At 39.1% G+C, this 19,239-nt stretch overlaps 1 protein-coding gene across 3 annotated transcripts in view; it reads left to right on the top strand.

Annotated features, from left to right (window-relative positions):
• Positions 1 to 19,239, top strand: part of FRMPD4 (FERM and PDZ domain containing 4) — an 881,789-nt gene that overhangs the window by 816,278 nt on the left and 46,272 nt on the right. For all 3 annotated transcript variants that reach the window (XM_011950878.1, XM_011950876.1, XM_011950879.1), the window contains one exon: positions 15,707 to 15,752. In XM_011950878.1, the coding sequence (XP_011806268.1) occupies positions 15,707 to 15,752 (46 nt within the window). The remainder of the gene's footprint in view (positions 1 to 15,706; positions 15,753 to 19,239) is intronic.

Raw genomic sequence — 19,239 nt, 5'->3', positions numbered from 1 at the left:
CCCTAGAATCCCTCCTTACTCTGTTGCAGGGTTACTGGGCTCCTGGCTCTAACTCAAACTTCCCTGGCAGGTTCCACCTTAGGTCCTTTGCCTGTAGCCCCCTGTGCCCAGGAGGTTCTTCCCCTTGACAGCTGCATAGCCAACTACCTTACTTCCTACTCATCGTTGCTAACTTGTCACCTCTTAATGACATTTAACTTGTCTACCCTATTCAAAAATGGCATGGTGGCCTACCTCCCAACACTCACAAATGTCCATATCATCTTCAGCATGCTGCATTATACATATGGTGGTATTTGTTATTTATTTTTTATTGACTGTCTTCCCTCTCTAGATGGTAAGCTCTGCCAGGTTAGGTGTTTTATTGCCTGTTTTATTTATTGATGTAGCTCAGGATTCCTCAATCTCAGCACTATTGACATTTTGTGCTGAGTAATTCTTTGTTGTGGGGACTGTCCTGTGTGTTGTAGGATGTTTTGCAGCAACTATGGGTTCTACCCATTAGCACTTCTCCTGTGACACCCATAAACGTCCTCAGACATTGCCAAATGTCCCCTATGGGGTAAAATCACTCTCCACTGAAGATCACTGATGTATCCCAAATGCCTGGCCCCAGGTAGATACTCAATAAATATTTGTTGAAGGAATGAATGCAGGGAGAGCTATATAGCATCACAGAAGTGTGTAAAATAATTTAACTATTACCTCATGAAAAGCTGCTGCCTTTTATAAATTTTAAATAGAAGCACTATTTTCATCCATTAGTCAAATAAGCATTTCAAAGGTCAGAGACAACGTTCATTCGGCAAAAAAATGAATTAAATGGACAAAAAATTAGGTCAAATCAAAACCAGATACATATGCAAATTAGCTCTCTTACCAGTAGTTTCCAAATTCAAAGTGCCAAACCTGAAATTTTATTGCAAAAGTTTACAAAATACAATAAAGAGCTTGAAATGATGCAATTTCATCAAAATGTTAATTCTGATCATCACTGTATCAATGATATGGATTTTAACCATAATAGTCTAATATTAATATTCTTACAAAGAAAATCACAGCCTAAGCCTTAAATGCATTCAGTAAAATATGAATTAGACTTTGCAAAGAACTCTGATTTCTCCCTAGGTTTAAAATTCAAGTCGTTGGTTATATGTAAGCGATTTAATTCTAAGCCTAAAATTACAGTGTACTTTAATCCTTTCTCTGCAATTCAAATATTTACTTGACAATGCAATACCAATTGTGCCCTCCAAATTATTGCTTGTAGTGAAGCATTTTTAGTCCAAGACACTTTATTGGGTCTTCTTCTCCTCTAAGTTTGTTTTTATTCCCTCTACTCCATTCTCCACAAGTCCATAATTAATGTTACAATTGGCAAATCCCACTCTCAGCAGTAAGAAAATCTTTTTCCACACTTCAACATATGTTTGTATAAGACAGTTTTTTTGGTTTGTTTTAATGGAGGTCACAAATACAGTATACTCAGGGAGTCATCAGCTTGGACATTTTGTCTTCCTTGATAAGGGAGATATGTTCAATTTCAAAACTGTTTGTTTTAAATACCTGTTTCTTTAAAAACATAGTTTTCAAATTCTTTTTGGGAAGATAATGTTCTAGTTATCTATTGCAGCCTAACAAATGTAATGGGCTAATGTAATAATTAATATAATAATTGGTTTTCTCTCATGGTTCTGTGGGTTGACTGAACTCATCCAGATGGTTCTCACCGGGGTCTGTCATGTGGCTGCAGTTAAATGGCAGCTGCAGCTGGAGCCATCTGAAGGCTTGATTGAGGAGACATCCTAGATGGCTTCTTTTGTCATATGTTGTTGCCTGGACTTGGGCAGCTGACATGGTGAAGGCTGGCCAGGCATCTCTCCCTCTCTCCACACTACTTCTCCACATGGATGGCTTCTATACAACATGGTGGTCACAGGGTTGTTGGACTTCTAACATGGTAGCTGGCTTTCCTCAAAGTGAGCATTCCAAGATATCCGTGTGGACATTATTAGGCTTCTAGGATTCTTCTGACCAAGGCCCGGAAATCATGCAAAGCTATCTCTACAATATTCCGTTCAAAGTGAGTCACAAGATTAGTCCAGATTCAAGGGAAGGAGACTAGACAGAATGTGAATATTAGAAGGCGTGGTTACTTGAAGGTTATCTTTAGATCCCTAGTATCACAGACAAAAAAAAGATAAGCAATACAATTATCCAGTTTTTGAGGATGAAGTCTTTAATACATTGCTTAATAAGGATATTTTCTTAAATTCCCTTTACTTTCCCTTTGGCTACCAAACTGGTGGTCTTTTTGATCAGCAGTTTAACGTCCCACTCAAGGGTGAAAATGGTAATAGGAGAAACAATGTCTATAGAATTGGTAGAAACCAAGTCCAATGCTACTAGACAAGTGGACTCTTTATCTCCTCTATGTTTCTGTTGCCCTAATGACTATGGTGGCTTCATTATGCCCATTTTCTTCCATAGCATTCCCTGAACATGACTTAGACATGACAAATAGTCCCATTCCTCTTCTTTGCAAGTATCAGGGTAGAAGCAAGCTTCAGCAGCAATGAGCAGTGTAAATGCTTCATATAGTCCATGACAGATTACACTTAACTGTAATATGTTGACCTTTTCTGAATGCTTGGTCATTTGCTGGACATTTCCATTCTCTCCAGCTAATGGCTTCAGTGCCTGTTAGGAATTGATTCAGTAGATAATTATAATCTCTCTTCAGAGTGTTGCAAAGGTCAACGAGATAAAGCAATAAACCCCCATTTCAAGTGCAGTCCTGTGGCGACTTTTCTGAAAATGAAGGGCAACACTTCTTCCTTCATCTTTGCCAGCAATTGACTAGGCTGATGCTACGTTATGGCTTGTTATCAAATCTGAAAAATCTCTGTGTTCTTTTCACATCTCCAGGTTTAGGTGGCAAGAGAAAATAAAAAGCAAGCAAGTGGCTTCATCACAAAATACCCTAGGATTGAGGAGAAGCCCTTCTGAGCAAAGATCACTGGAGAAACACTGTTAATCAGTTCTTATTTTCATGAACAGTGGCTGTCCACCAGCAGCGAGTTTAAGGGCTGAGATGCACTAGCTTGCAGAAAAGAATTGTTTCCATTTTTTTTTTTTAGTTTTTTTTTATATTATTATTATACTTTAAGTTCTGGGGTACATGTGCAGAATGTGCAGGTTTCTTACATACGTATACACGTGTCATGGTGGTTTGCTGCACCCATCAACCCATCACCTACATTAGGTATTTCTCCTAATGCTATTCCTCCCCTAGTTCCCCACTCCCGACAGGTCCCAGTGTGTGATGTTCCCCTCCCTGTGTCCATGTGTTCTCATTGTTCAACTCCCACTTATGAATGAGAACATGAGGTGTTTGGTTTTCTGTTCCTGTGTTAGTTTGCTGAGAATGATGGTTTCCTGCAAAGGACATGAACTCACCCTTTTCTATGGCTGCATAGTATTCCATGGTGTATGTGTGCCACATTTTCTTTATCCATTCTGTCACTGATGGGCATTTGGGTTGGTTCCAAGTCTTTGGTATTGTGAACAGTGCTGCAATAAACATATGTGTGCATATGTCTTTATAGTAGAATGATTTATAATCCTTTGGGTATATACCCAGTAATGGGATTGCTGGGTCAAATGGTATTTCTAGTTCTGATCCTTGAGGAATCACCACACTGTCTTCCACGATGGTTGAACTAATTTACACTCCCACCAACAGTGTAAAAGCGTTCCTATTCCTCTACATCCTCTCCAGCATCTGTTGTTTACTGACTTTTTAATGATCATCATTTTAACTGGTGTGAGATGGTATCTCATTGTGGTTTTGATTTGCATTTCTCTAATGACCAGTTATGATAAACTTTTTTTCATATGTTTGCTGGTGGCATAAATGTCTTCTTTTGAGAAGTGTCTGTTCATATCTTTTGCCCACTTTTTGATGGGGTTGTTTGGTTTTGGCTTGTAAATCTGTTTAAGTTCCTTGTAGATTCTGGATACTAGCCCTTTGTCAGATGGATAGATTGCAAGAATTTTCTCCCATTCTGTAGGTTGCCTGTTCACTCTGATGATAGTTTCTTTTGCTGTGCAGAAGCTCCTTAGTCTAATTAGATCACATTTGCCAATTTTGGCTTTTGTTGCCATTGCTTTTGGTGTTTTAGTCATGAACTCTTTCCCCATGCCTATGTCCTGAATGGTGCCTAGGTTTGCCTCTAGAGTTTTTACGGTTTTAGGTCTTTAATCCATCTTGAGTTAATTTTTGTATAAGGTGTAAGGAAGGGGTGCAGTTTCAGTTTTCTGCATATGGCTACCCAATTTTCCCAACACCATGTATTAAATAGGGAATCCTTTCCCCATTGCTTATTTTTGTCCAGTTTATCAGAGGTCAAATGGTTGTAGATGTGTGGCACTATTTCTGAAGTGTCTGTTCTGTTCCATTGGTCTATATATCTGTTTTGGTGCCAGTATCATGCTGTTTTTGTTACTGTAGTCTTTTAGTATAGTTTGAAGTCAGGTAGCTTGATGCCTCCAGCTTTGTTCATTTTGCTTAGGATTGTCTTGGCTATACAGGCTCTTTTTTGGTTCCATATGAAATTTAAAGCAGTTTGTTCTAATTCTGTGAAGAAAGTCAATGGTAGCTTGATGGGGATAGCATTGAATCTATAAATTACTTTTGACAGTATGGCCATTTTCACGACATTGACTCTTCCTATCCATGAGCATGGAATGTTTTTCCATTTGTTTGTGTCCTGTCTTATTTCCTTGAGCAGTGGTTTGTAGTTCTCCTTGAAGAGGTCCTTCACATCCCTTGTAAGTTTTATTCCTAGGTATTTTATTCTCTTTGTAGCAATTGCAAATGGGAGTTCACTCATGATTTGGCTCTCTGTTTGTCTATTATTGGTGTATAGGAATGCTTGTGATTTTTGCACATTGATTTTGTTTCCTGAGACTTTGCTGAAGAGGCTTATCAGCTTAAGAAGCTTTTGGGCTGAGCCAATGGGGTTTCCTAAATATACAATCATGTCATCTGCAAACAGAGACAATTTGACTTCCTCTCTTCCCATTTGAATACCCTCTATTTCTTTCTCTTGCCTGATTGCCAGAACTTCCAACACTATGTTGAATAGGAGTGGTGAGAAAAGGCATCTTTGTCTTGTGCCGGTTTTCAAAGGGAATGCTTCAGCTTTTGCCCATTCAGTATGATACTGGCTGTGGTTTTTCTCATAAATAGCTCTTATTATTTTCAAATATGTTCCATCAATACTTAGTTTATTGAGAGTTTTTAGCATGAAGGTGTGTTGAATTTTATCGAAGGCCTTTTCTGCATGTATTGAGATAATCATGTAGTTTTTGTCATTGGTTCTGTTTATGTGATGGATTGCATTTATTGATTTGCAAATGTTTAACCAGCCTTGCATCCCAGGGATGAAGCCAACTTGATCATGGTGGATAAGCTTCTTGATGTGCTGCTGAATTCGGTTTGCCAGTATTTTATTCAGGATTTTCGCATTGATGTTCATCAGGGATATTGGCTTGAAATTTTCTTCTTTTGTTGTGTCTCTTCCAGGTTTTGGTATCAGGATGATGCTGGCCTCATAAAATGAGTTACAGAGGAATCTCTCTTTTTCTATTGTTTGGAATAGTTTCAGAAGGAATGGTACCAGCTCTTCTTTGTAACTCTGGTAGAATTTGGCTGTGAATACGTCTGGTCCCGGGCTTTTTTGGTTGGTAGGCTACTAATTACTGCCTCAATTTCAGAACTTGTTATTGGTCTATTCAGAGATTCGACATCTTCCTGGTTTAGTCTTGGGAGGGTGTATGTGTCCAGGAATTTATCCATTTCTTCTAGATTTTCTAGTTTATTTGCACAGAGGTGTTTATAGTATTATCTGATGGTAGTTTGTATTTCTGTGGAATCAGTGGTGATATCCTCTTTATCATTTTTTATTGTGTTATTTGATTCTTATCTCTTTTCTTCTTTATTAGTCTTATCAGCAGTCTATCTGTTTTGTTAATCTTAAAAAAAAAAAAAGTGAGCCAAGATTGTGCCACTGCACTCCAGTCTGGGCAGCAGAGCAAGACTGTGTCAAAAAAAAAAAAGCCAGCTCCTGGATTCATTGGTTTTCTAAAGGGTTTGTCATGTCTCTATCTCCTTCAGTTCTGCTCTGAAACCCTACAAACCAGAAGAGAGTGGGGGCCAATATTCAACATTCTTAAACAAAAGAATTTTCAACCCAGAATTTCATATCCAGCCACACTAAGCTTCTAAGCAAAGGAGAAATAAAATCCTTTACAGAAAAGCAAACGCTGAGAGATTTTGTCACCACCAGGCCTGCCTTACAAGAGCTCCTGAAAGAAGCATTAAATATGGAAAGGAAAAACCAGTACCAGCCACTGCAAAAACATACCAAATTGTAAAGGCCATTGATACCATGAAGAAACTGCATCAACTAACGGGCAAAATAACCAGCTAGCATCATAATGACAGGATCAAATTCACACACAACAATATTAACTTTAAATGTAAATGGACTAAATGCCCCAATTAAAAGACACAGACTGGCAAATTGGATAAAGAGTCAAGACCCATCGGTGTACTGTATTCAGGAGACCCATCTCATGTGCAAAGACACACATAGGCTCAAAATAAAAAGATGGAGGAATATTTGCCAAGCAAATGGAAAGAAAAAAAAGCAGGGGTTGCAATCCTAGTCTCTGATAAAAATAGACTTTAAACCAACAGAGATCAAAAAAGACAAAGAAGAGTATTACATAATGGTAAAGGGATCAATTCAACAAGAAGAGCTAACTATCCTAAATATATATGCAATCAATACAGGATCACCCAGATTCATGAAGCAGGTTCTTAGAGACCTACAAAGAGATTTAGACTCCCACTTAATAATAGTGGGAGACTTTAACACCCCACTGCCAATATTAGACAGATCAATGAGACAGAAAATTAACAAGGATATTCAGGACTTGAATTCAGCTCTGGACCAAGTGGACCTAACAGACATCTACAGAACTCTCAACCCCAAATCAACAGAATATACATTCCCAGCACCACATAGCACTTATTCTAAAATTGACCACATAATTGGAAGTAAAACACTCCTCAGCAAATGCAGAAGAACAGAAATCATTACAGGCCCTCAGACCACAGGGCAATCAAATTAGAACTCAGGATTAAGAAACTCACTCAAAACCACACAACTACGTGGAAACTGAACAACGTGCTCCTGAATGACTAATGGGTAAATAACAAAATTAAGGCAGAAACAAGTATTGAAAACCAGTGAGAACACAGACACAACTTACCAGAATCTCTGAGACACAGCTAAAGCAGTGTTTAGAGGGAAATTTATAGCACTAAATGCCCACAGGAGAAAGCAGGAAAGATCTAAAATCGACATCCTAACATCACAATTAAAAGAACTAGAGAAGCAAGAGCAAACAAATTCAAAAGCTAGCAGAAGACAAGAAATAGCTAAGAATTGTTTTCTAATTTCTTTGAAGAACCCTGAAGTACAGGAAGAATAAAGAATTCCATGTGTGCATGTATATACCTCCGAAGTGAGAGTTCAACACCTTTTCACTGCACCTTATTGCCTTTCTCTCTAAATAAAAATACTGCACATCCATCTTTCAAGAAGTTACATTAGAATGTTATTTTGCTGCTTATAAAATCTTTCATATATAATCCTAAATTACCTCTTTGTGTGCCTTTTAAAAGCCTATCATTTCACCCTTCACAGATTGATTATTTACTTCCAGTTTTGAAGTTTAAAATTGTAGAGTTAATTTGTTTGGACTTAATGTTTCTAAAGCAAGATTCTCGAATTCTGACATGAAATATCTTCCTATATATCTTTGTTATTTGATTTTTATTTATTTTTATTTATTTATTTATTTTTTGAGACAGAGGCTCGCTCTGTCGCCCAGGCTGGAGTGCAGTGGCGCAATCTCGGCTCACTGCAAGCTCCGTCTCCCGGGTTCACGCCATTCTTCTGCCTCAGCCTCCTGAGTAGCTGGGACTACAGGCACCCGCCACCGCGCCTGCCTAATTTTTTGTATTTTTAGTAGAGACAGGGTTTCACTGTGGTCTCGATCTCCTGACCTTGTGATCCGCCTGCCTCAGCCTCCCTAAGTGCTGGGATTACAGGAGTGAGCCACCGCGCCTGGCCATGTTATTTGATTTTTATCTTGTTTGGTTTTCCCAATATCTGAGGAAATCTCGATTCCCATGATGACTGTTAAATTAGTATCAGTGTCTGGGTTCATCAAGAGATCTATTTAAGTTGGTCTAGAAAGAAAATATACACTAGCACATGCCAATATGATTATATATTTTAATTTTTAATGGCATAAATATAAAATGAGAAAGGCATTTAAAGAAAGATGTCAAAGTATGCTGCTCTAAAAAACAGAGAACACCAGCCTTAGCTTCATTGTTTAGAGAGATTGTAATACTGGAAACCCTACCTCATTGGAAGCTGGGCTTCTTCCTCACATAGCTTTGCTTTCTGCATCAAATGACATCCAATGAAATCATAAAATGGTATGTAATGCCAAAGCATGGTCTAAAACCATTGATGCTGGGTGTCCCAAACATGTTTCAAGGGACTCTCCATGAAAAAAGGATAAGAATAGACCTTTGACAAAGAAACGAAGAGAGAGTAATTGAAGGCAAGTTTGACAGGAGTGGTTTAGGGTAGGATAGACTATATTCCCCTGCAGAGATCAGCACTGTGATTCAGGGATGAAAATGACGTTTTTAACAAACTCAACCATTTAAAAAATATTGTCACAACAATCTGAAATTAATCTTTAAAAGTGGAAAATGTATGTGGAATTTAATATGAAATAATAATTATCTAAATGTAGGTATAACTGGATTCTTAATGGTCTCTAGCTGTTTTTAGGCCATCCCAGAAAGAAGTTAATTTGATGGCTTAAAACTGTCGTCTTCTATTCCTGATTCTAATCATTCTGTCGAGGCTATTTTTAAACGGTGTAGGTCATTGTTTTGTTTTGTTTTTTCCTCCTAGGATCTTTGGGTTAGGAATTTTAAGGGATCCAAAACATTATAGAGTTAATTTTTCTTGTTTGGCAGGTTATAATTACATAATTATAGACAAGAAAAAAAGAGAAGAAAAGCATGTCCCTAGTCCTGGTGATAAATAACATATTGGAATATTTTATTTCAATTCAGACAACTTCATTTATTCATTAAATAGTAAAATTGAAGTCAATCTAGATTATGTTTCAGGTAATTTACAAAGCATTACTATAGCTGTAAAGACTTTAAATATAATCAACATACTTTGAAAAATAGTTTCCATTTTCAAATTAATAAAGTGTACTGAGCAGTCCCTCTTCCAGAATTTCTTGAAAGAAGAAATTCTGCATAAGGTTAAGTGATGAATGGAAACTACTTTTTTTTTTTTTTTTTTAGCTGGAGTTTCACTCTTATTTCTTTCCAGGACTGGAATGCAATGGTGCGATCTCGGCTCACTGCAACCTCCACCTCCTGGGTTCAAGCAATTCTCTTGCTTCAGCCTCCAGAGTAGCTGTGATTACAAGCATGCACCACCACACCCAGCTAATTTTTGTATTATTAGTAGAGACGGGGGTTTCACTATGTTGGCCAGGCTGGTCTCAAACTCCTGACCTCAGGTGATCCACCTGCCTCTGCCTCCCAAAGAGCTGGGATTACAGGCATGAACAACCACACCCAGCCTGAAACTACTTTTAAGATACATAGGGATTACTAGGCTAGAAGTCTGTTTATTCATGTGGTAGGCAAAATATAAGATGGACCCCAGTGATCTCTGCCACTTCTATTCATAGATTTGTGTATTTCCCTCTCTTTTAGTTTGGGTGGGGCCTGTGACTTGCTTCTAACCAATAAAGTATGGTAAAGGTGATGGGATGTCCCATCCATGATTATGTTACATGAGATTGTAGCTTTCATCATGCCAGCAGACTCCCTCCCTTGCTGGCTCTGATGAAGCAAGTTGCCACGTTGGTGAGATGGGGAGATCCACATGGCAAGGAACTGAGAGTGGCCTCAAGCCAACTACCCACAAGGAACTGAGGCCCTTGGTCCAACAGCCTAAAGAGGATTTTCATCATGCCAAAAACCACTGAAGTGAACTTGGAAGTGAATCCTTCCCAGTCGAGCTCCCATATGGGACCCCAGCCCTGGCCAAAACATTGCAGCCTCAAGAGAGAACATGAAAAAGATGACCAAGCTAAGCGATGCTCATATTTCTAACTCACATGAACTGTGAGATAGTAAGTGGGTATTGTTTTAAGCAACTAGCTTTGTGGGAATCTGTTATGCAACACTAGGTAACTGATAAAGTTAATGTCTATAGTTGGCAGAATAATGATCCCCTGAAAGATGTCCTCATCCTAATTTCCAGAGTCTGCAACTTTCTTTGCAGATATAATTAAGTCAGAGATGAGTTGATTATCTTTGACTATCCAGTTGGACCCAATATAATCACTAGGTCCTTTTAAGTTAAAGAGGAAGTGAAACTCAGGGAGAGATTTGAAGATGCTACTGCTGATTTTGAAGATGAAGGAAGGGACCATGAGCCAAGGAATACAGGCAGCCTCTAGAAGTTGAAAAGGCTCCAGAATGAGTGCAACCCAGCTGACACCTTGATTTTAGCCCAGCAAAACTCATTAGAGACTTCTGACTTCCAGAAATATAAGATGGTACATTTGCATCATGTTTAAGCCACTAAGTTTGTGGTAATTTGTTATAGCAGCAATCTGAAGCTAATACAGGGTCTATGCTTATTAGCATCAAGGATGACTAACAAGAGTCCTTCTCCAGGGCCTTGCCTGCTCCTAACAGCTACTGCACTGAAGCTGTGCATATCAGCTTCCCTTTGCAGAAGTGAACAAATAAATTCAGTGCCACTGAGCATTGCTGTAGAGAAAATTAGCATTTGTCCCACAGCTTTATGGGCCTATTCATTCTCCCACCCAACCTACCACCTTACGGTTTTTTGTCTGACAATTATCCCTTATTCTCTTGTTTACTGTTTTATTGTTTGGTCTCGAGATTCTAAGCCTCCCTGTCTTAGTCAAAGTGTGTTTGGACTCAAAGAATATGATCTAATCAAACCAGTTCATCACGCTAACTGACTTCAAACTATACTACAAGGCTAGAGTAATAAAAACAGCATGGTACTGGTACAAAAACAGATATATAGACCAATGGAACAGAACAGATGCCTCAGAAATAGCGCCACACATCTACAACCATCTGATCTTTAACAAACCTGACAAAAACAAGCAATGGTGAAAGGATTTCCTATTTAATAAGTAGTGTTGGGAAAACTGGCTAGCCATATGCAGAAAGCTGAAACTGGATCCCTTCCTTACACCTTATACAAAAATTAACTCAAGATGGATTAAAGACCTAAAACCATAAAAACCCTAGAAGAAAACCTAGGTGATACCATTCAGGACATAGGCGTGGGGAAAGACTTCATGACTAAAACACCAAAAGCGATGGCAACAAAAGCCACATTTGATAAATGGGATCTGATTAAACTAAAGAGCTTCTGCATGGCCAAAGAAACCATCATCAGAGTGAACAGGCAACCTACAGAATGGGAGAAAATTATTGTATTCTATCCATCTGACAAAGGGCTAATATCCAGAATATACAAGGAACTTAAACAGATTTACAAGAAAAAGCCAAACAACCCCATCAAAAAGTGGGCAAAGGATATGAGCAAACACTTCTCAAAAGAAGATATTTATGCAGCCAACAGACACATGAAAAAATGCTCATCATCACTGGTCATTAGAGAAATGCAAATCAAAACCACAATGAGATACCATCTCACACCAGTTAGAATGGTGATCATTAAAAAGTCAGTAAACAACAAATGCTGGAGAGGATGTGGAGAAATAGGAACGCTTTTACACTGCTGGTGGGAGCGTAAATTAGTTCAACCATCGTGGAAGACAGTGTGGTGATTCCTCAAGGATCAGAACTAGAAATACCATTTGACCCAGCAATCCCATTACTGGGTATATACCCAAAGGATTATAAATCATTCTACTATAAAGACACATAAACACGTATGTTTATTGTGTCACCGTTTACAATACCAAAGACTTGGAACCAACCCAAATGCCCATCAGTGATAGACTGGATAAAGAAAATGTGGCAAATATACACTATGGAATACTATGCAGCCACAGAAAAGGATGAGTTCGTATCCTTTGCAGGGACGTGGATGCAGCTGGAAACTATCATTCTCAGCAGATTAACACAAGAACAGAAAACCAAACACTGCATGTTATCACTCATAAGTGGGAATTGAAAAATGAGAACACATGGACACAGGGAGGGGAACATCACACACCGGGACCTGTTGGGTGGTGGGGGACTAGAGGAGGGAGAGCATTAGGAGAAATACCTAATGTAGATGACAGGTTGATGGGTGCAGCAAACCACCATGGCACATGTATACCTATGTAACAAACATGCATGTTCTGCACATGTTTCCCAGAACTTCAAGTATAATACAAAAAATAAATAAATAAAGAGACACTGGGAATAAGTAGAGCACGCAGGTCTTGGAGGGTGCAATCATAAGGCAACTATGTTCTTTCCCCCATTGCCCACTTATAACAGCTCCCCAGGGCCGGTTCCTCTAAGCCCTCAACAAAATCTCAGGTGGTTCCCATAAACATATTGAACAGGTTCAGAAAGTGATCCAGTCACCTGTACACTTGTAATCACAATTTGTAATCTGTAATTGCAACAGTTGATTGTCATGTAATAGTCAAAACTTCCAACTCCACAAAATTCCTCCCTTGTGCAGGCCTAGGAAGCCTGCAGTGGGTTAAGGGGCACTGTCAATGTTTTCTCTACTGCCCCAGCATTCAGCTCCTTCCAGACTGAAATGAGGCCAAGATGGTGAGGTAAAAGGCAAGAAAGTTCTCACTTGATTGGCACCAATGTAATCCAGCATTACTTTCATCTATCTGTGGAAGGTGATGTTGGTGGACACTTTCCTTGTGGTTGCTTTCATGGATTCCTGGAAGATTTCTTTGTTGAGTTGCTCCAATTGCAGCCCCCTCGTGTCAGGCAGAAACCAAGGGCTGACTATGCTCAATGCTCCTTGCATTCTGTATATTTCTGCGAAGGCCCTCTCATCCCTCAAAGTAGCTCAGTTGATCAGGAGATCCCAGGCCAATGTTTCTACTGCATCTTCCAAGAGTCTCATACTTTGGGCCTGCCTCAGTGTAAGGGTGGTAACTGCACAAATGTAGCCTCTGCTCTTTGAGCATGTGCTGCTTCTGACAGCCTCTTCCTGTTGCCTTCTTTTCAGTTTGTAATGAAGACATGAGTCAAATCCCAAGATGAGTAAGGGGTAAGGGTTACAAACTCTGGTTTTCAACACCTTTGAAAATTTTGCAGCACCCTTCTTTGGCATGTGGGAACGATTGGCATGTATTGGCATGGGGCCTCAGCTGACTCTGTCTCAGTTCATCTTAGCATCCTGTAACATATGAACACATATGGCTTCTGTCTTTTTTTCTACCTAGGTTTGGATTAGGAGTCCTAAGGGATCTGTAGTGCTATGGAGTTAATTATTCTTGTCTGGCAGATGATGATTATGTACTTAAGATGAGCGAAAACAAAAGTAAAAGCTCTTTCTCAGAATGATGATCGTTATCCTACTGAGATCATTTATGTGAATGATTTTATTTCTAGCAAAATGGTGAACAACCAGCCCTCAGGAATGGTGGAAACCAGGACTGTTTAGGGGATTACTGGCATCTGTAATCTTGACTCTGGTGCTCAGTCATAAATGTGACTTGGCTCCCAACTCTCTTAGTCTCTGTGTCTCTTAGCTCTGATTCTGGAGAGAGGAAATCTGATTGGCTCATTCCAACATTCAGGTCCAATGAGCTGGGTGCAGAGAATGAGTTCCCAGGATCCATTGCTTGCTCCTGAGGACTCTGGGAGCAGACTCAGACAGGACAAGCCAGGCAGGGCAGATTGTTCCACTAACATGGCTGCCACACTCACACATTCTTTGGTCAATGGGGTTATAGAGCATTTCTTATCTGATAAACGTTTCTTATTGCCTGTGAATGAGGAAAATTTGAACAAAAACTAAGAAACAATGCTTTGCTTCTGTTTGTGTTGCTTTCCATATATTTGTCTCATATCTATTATCCTGGAAATGGACACCCAGTTTGCCTCTGACACTTCACCCCCATGCATTCTGCTGCAAGGAACATTCTCATCCACCTCCCCTTAAAGACTAGCAGCAGAATTTTTGGGGGGATATAAAACCAGAGTGGACTGGCTGGGTCTTGGTGTTTGTGACACTGAAGTTGACCTATTGAAGCTAGATTGCCTCCGCAAACTGCTACACGTGTGTATATTCCCACCAGCAATGCAGATCCTTCATCTTATCCACTGAATTCTCATTTGATTGTGCTGTTGCTCTGTCTACTGCAGTCATTGGGCTCCCTGCCAGCCTTGGTGATTGGGAACTTGTGGGAGCAGACAGGCCACCATCAGCATTGTGCTACCTTCCTGCCCCCACCAGCACCATCATCCTAAATGTTCTGAGTCTTCCTGGAGTTTAGTTCTATTACTCCTTTCCCTGCCCTCTTGATTCCTCTCTTCTCCTACTCCACTCCCTACTACATGGTCCAGCCCAGTCAGAGTGAGTGGGCCCAGCCGCAAATCAGTTAGTGCTAGAAGTGCGATTTGCAGCGACTTCTTCCAGGGAACAGCCTTGCAAAAGATGTCCTTCCCCTTACTCATGTGGGCAATAAATCAGAAAAGCAGGTAATTAATTACAACCTAAAGTAGAAAAAGTCAGCTCTTCTTCAACAAAATGGCAACTGACCTTTCTCCTAGTCATGATTTAAAAAGGAACAAAGAAGGGAAGAAAGAAAAACTATTATAATCCATAATATGAATTTTCCTCAAGGGTTTGAATTACTTGGAGGGAATTAGATAAACCATTATATTACATTGTTCTGCTTTTAGCCATGAAGTGCAGCCTATTGTGAGTAATATTTCCCAACCGGTGCCTGTCTGAAATATTTATCAGCCCAGGGTCCTAGCATTGTGACCAGGGACTTACTAAACCACACAGTATGGGAACCGATGTTTGCTGGGATGCTATTTTTTTCATAAGATACCAACAATAACATTTTGCTTTCAGGATGCTGATCCTGAGAGGTAATGACGCTCCATGAATTGATAGAATTTTTAAAAATCTCTTCCCCTGCAGAAAACTACAGAAAAAATAGGCTAAAGGAAAATCAGAAGGGGAGAATCAATTCTGAGAGCAGCAAAAAATATAGAGACTTAGTTGATGCTTCTAAAACTGTTCTTCCCTTCCTGGGTTTTATTTTAAGGTCCTGCCGTTTGGCAGCACAGATAATATTGCCCAATGTAAACTTGCTAGGAAGCTTTCAACTGGGCAGTTTGTTAAACTCAGGAAACACTTCATTTTGGCTTTTTGTGTGGTCTGAAAGCCTACATCTGAGCTATTTGATTTACTCTACCCTGGGAGTCCAGGGAACATTCACTAATGTTTTGAAAGAAAACTCTTATTGGTTAGAGTCCGGGCTCAGTGCGTATCATAAATATGTTTGTTTTTCTCTCTTACAGAAGCTGCAAAGAATCGATACTCCTCACTGTCATTCAGCCTTACCCTGTAAGTGTTCTGTGAATAAAAGTGCCACTTAATGTTCTCAGGCTTCTTGTTTCTTCTGCCCACTCCAGTAAAACCATGATGATGAATAACAGCAGAGAAAAATAACATGCACTCACAATATGGGTTCAAAAATCTTGACTATTTTTGTACTTTATACTCCATGTTAGCAAAGTCATTCATTGAAGAGGAAAGGGAGTAATATATTTTCTAAAGTTCTTGAAAGACAACTAGCTGTTCCAGTCCTATGCAATGGTCACATTTGTAAATGACACTAAACTCAAGACCTTCTTATGGTTTCCAGCTTAAGAAATACAAATCTCATGAGACTATCTAATTGTAGGAGGTCAATGCACAATTGTTATTCTTATCCCCAGCTAAATAATTCTGTAGAGAACTGGATATTTTAGCAAAGCCTGCTTTAAGAGTAGATATTATATGACATATGCTGTCAGAATTTGGTTTCAGCCATCATGGTTTGGAGGGTGGAAAGTGATTTACAAACTGGACAGTTCTTGTGATTTAAAAAAAAAAAAAAAAAAACCTTTATCATGATATAATCTGCGTACCATAAAATTCATCCATTTTCAGTGTACAGTTCTATGGTCTTCATAAAATCTACTGAGGTATGCAACGCTCACCCCATCCAGTTTGAGAACATTTCCATCCCCCCAATAAGATCCCTGTTCCCATTTACAATTAATCCCTGTTCCCACACTCAGTCCTAGGCAACCACTAATTTCCTTTCTATTTGTATAGACTTGCCACTGCTTGCGAATTTCATACATTGTCAGTTGAACTAAAACTTACCGAGGCAAATTCCTTCAGATTTTTCCCAAAATGATTCCTGTCAGTCTGACCTTCATATGGAGTGGCAGCGATTCCAGCCTGCTTAAGTTCCTGTTTTCTTCCCCATAGAGTTGGAGCATTCAATTTCTACATCAATTAAAGGGCTCTGGTATTTGCTGATCTCCATCTTCTGACCAAACTCTTCATTTCCCCTGTCCCAGAAATTTTCCCCTAAGCTCTGTGGGCTAGGCATTTTAGACAGGAAATAATAAGGATCAGGATTGTGATAAGACCACAAATAGAACTAACCAAAACAACAAATTATGCCATCTAGGATGTAACTATGCATATTTATATTAAAAGCTCAGTTTAATATTGACCGTTACTGTTAACTCCATCTCTTTGACAGAACTTATACACATACACACATATTGGGATTTGAAAACTAAGGAGGCCCCAGGATGTTAGAGAACCATGACTTGAGATCTAGCTTCTAGTTCCCAGCAGTATAACAAAAGAGTCAGCAGTGACTACTTTAACTGCTCAGAACCTTGGTCTCCTCATCTGTCTGATTCTGAGATTCCTTCCATGTGCTTCCATATAAAATACAGCTGGGCTGTTTTTAGATTGCTTTGGTTAACCAAATTGTCATTTTCACTTACTTCAAATCTGTCCACACTTCTTGATTTGTTTGCAGTGGACAAATTCAATTTGGGTAAAGTCAATGTAAATGTCTATAATAAGCATTAAACAACTATCAATTGAGATTGAACAACTATCAATTGAGATTGAACAACTTTAAATTCCTGATGGAACTTCACATTTGCACTGTCGTTCCCGAATTCTCTTTCTATATTTTATAATCTACTAGAAATGCAAGATCAGGCAGGACCTTTGTTTTTCTGTTTTTTGTTTGTTTGTTTTGCAATGTGGGATACTGTTTTACCTCATGCAGTAAACTTAGTAAAAGAAAGAAGAGTTTTACACGTAAGTTTACGGTTGTGTCTTGTGGCTTTACTTGCTGTTTGCCATTGGAGTCCATGTGACTTGTTATTCGTTTGAATATTGATTACTAGCAGTGAATCATGGCACTTCCTTTTAAAAGATAATCTGGAATTTTCTAGGAGTTCCAGTGGCTCTTGCCGTTGTGCTACATTGAAAGGCAACACTTAGCCACAATATTTAGGAAGAAGCGTCTCGTGTTCTTATAGCCAACAGCTGTACCTCTGCTCCAGAGTCACTTTCCCTTTGCCCAATCACTGCAGACAAATTCTCATCTTTGACTTTCCTTTGACCTCTCTCCTTCGAAAAATGACTCCAGTCCCACCACCTCCTCAGCCTTGCTAAATAAATCCTTCTCACCTTTCAAGTCTCAGGCCAAATTCTAAACACTACCTCAAGGTTTTTCAAGCTTGGTATTGTTGACATTTGAACTGGAGAGTCCTCTGTTATGGGGACTGTCCTGTGCATCGTAGGATGTTTAGCAGCATCCCTGGCCTGTACTTAGTAGATGCCAGTAGCACCCTCTCCCCAAGTTGTGACAAACCAAAATGTCTCCAAACATTACCAAATGTTCCTTGGGAGCAAAATTACTCCCAGCTGAGAACCACTGTCACACCTAAAGTCTTCCCTTTACTGTTCAAATCCCAAGTGGCTCTTCTCTCCTCCGAGTTGTAGAAGTTGAAATAAAAGAATTAAAACCCCAAAGTTTCTTAAATAGATATCAGACATGGATTGGACAGCAGATGGGAAAAGCCAAGACTGCAATCTTTTATTTGCAAAAAAAAAAAAAAACTTACTGAGTTTCACATATTTGTTAAACATCTTCTCAGCAATCAGGATTGACAAACAGAAACAGATGAGCCAGCAGACCAAAAGAAAGTCCGTAAGTTCTACTTTTATTACAGACAATAAAAATTAGCATTTTAATTTCTTTTGCAACTTGCTGGACAGCATTTTTTATGTTGTATTTCTTCTGCATAAGGTCCAATAAAGATAGACAGCCAATGTTTATACCTTCCGGTCACATTCCACATGTGCCCAAGGTACCCCAACATGACCCAACCACAGAAATTGATCTCCATTGAGACCCAGGTCAAGGAGCAATGGGGTGAGAGTTTTAGGATCCCTGAAATTCTTTGATAAGAAGTAATTCTTAATAGGTTGCTGCATTTTTTAAAAAAGTATTATGGTAGGCTTTCCCCACCACCACGATTTTTACTGTTTTTCTTGGGGAAAAAAAGTACTAAGTGGAAGTACAGAAAGAAATACAGATGCAGAAAAACGTGTTGGCAAACTTTTCCCGCAGAAACAACCAGTGTAAATATTTTGACCTATTTCCTTCCAGTCTTTTTTTCTATGCCTTAGTTGAGATCATATTGTACATGTAATTTTCTTTCCTATGTCATCAAAAACTCTTCATAAGCATCATTTAAATGGCTGCAAAACATTACGCTGAACCAAGATTTCCTTAACCAACCCACATCATTGGGCCTTTCACATTGTCTTTAATGTTTTGCTATTATAAATAATTCTGAAAAGAAAGTCTTTGTGTGTGAGTCTTAATCTGTAGTTAGTATTTCCCCAGGATGGAATTTTAGAAGGGGAATTTCTGGGTTACTCACGGGTTTTATTTGTTTGGCTCTGATACGCCATCTTCTTTCCTTGTACTGCTATCATTTTTTATTATAGATCTTTCACT

This window comes from Colobus angolensis, unplaced genomic scaffold (assembly GCF_000951035.1).
Source record: "Colobus angolensis palliatus isolate OR3802 unplaced genomic scaffold, Cang.pa_1.0 Scaffold310, whole genome shotgun sequence".
NCBI classification, from domain to species: Eukaryota; Metazoa; Chordata; class Mammalia; order Primates; family Cercopithecidae; genus Colobus; species Colobus angolensis.
The sequence above is the reverse complement of the archived record's forward strand: the minus strand, read 5'-3'. Positions and strand labels throughout refer to the sequence as shown.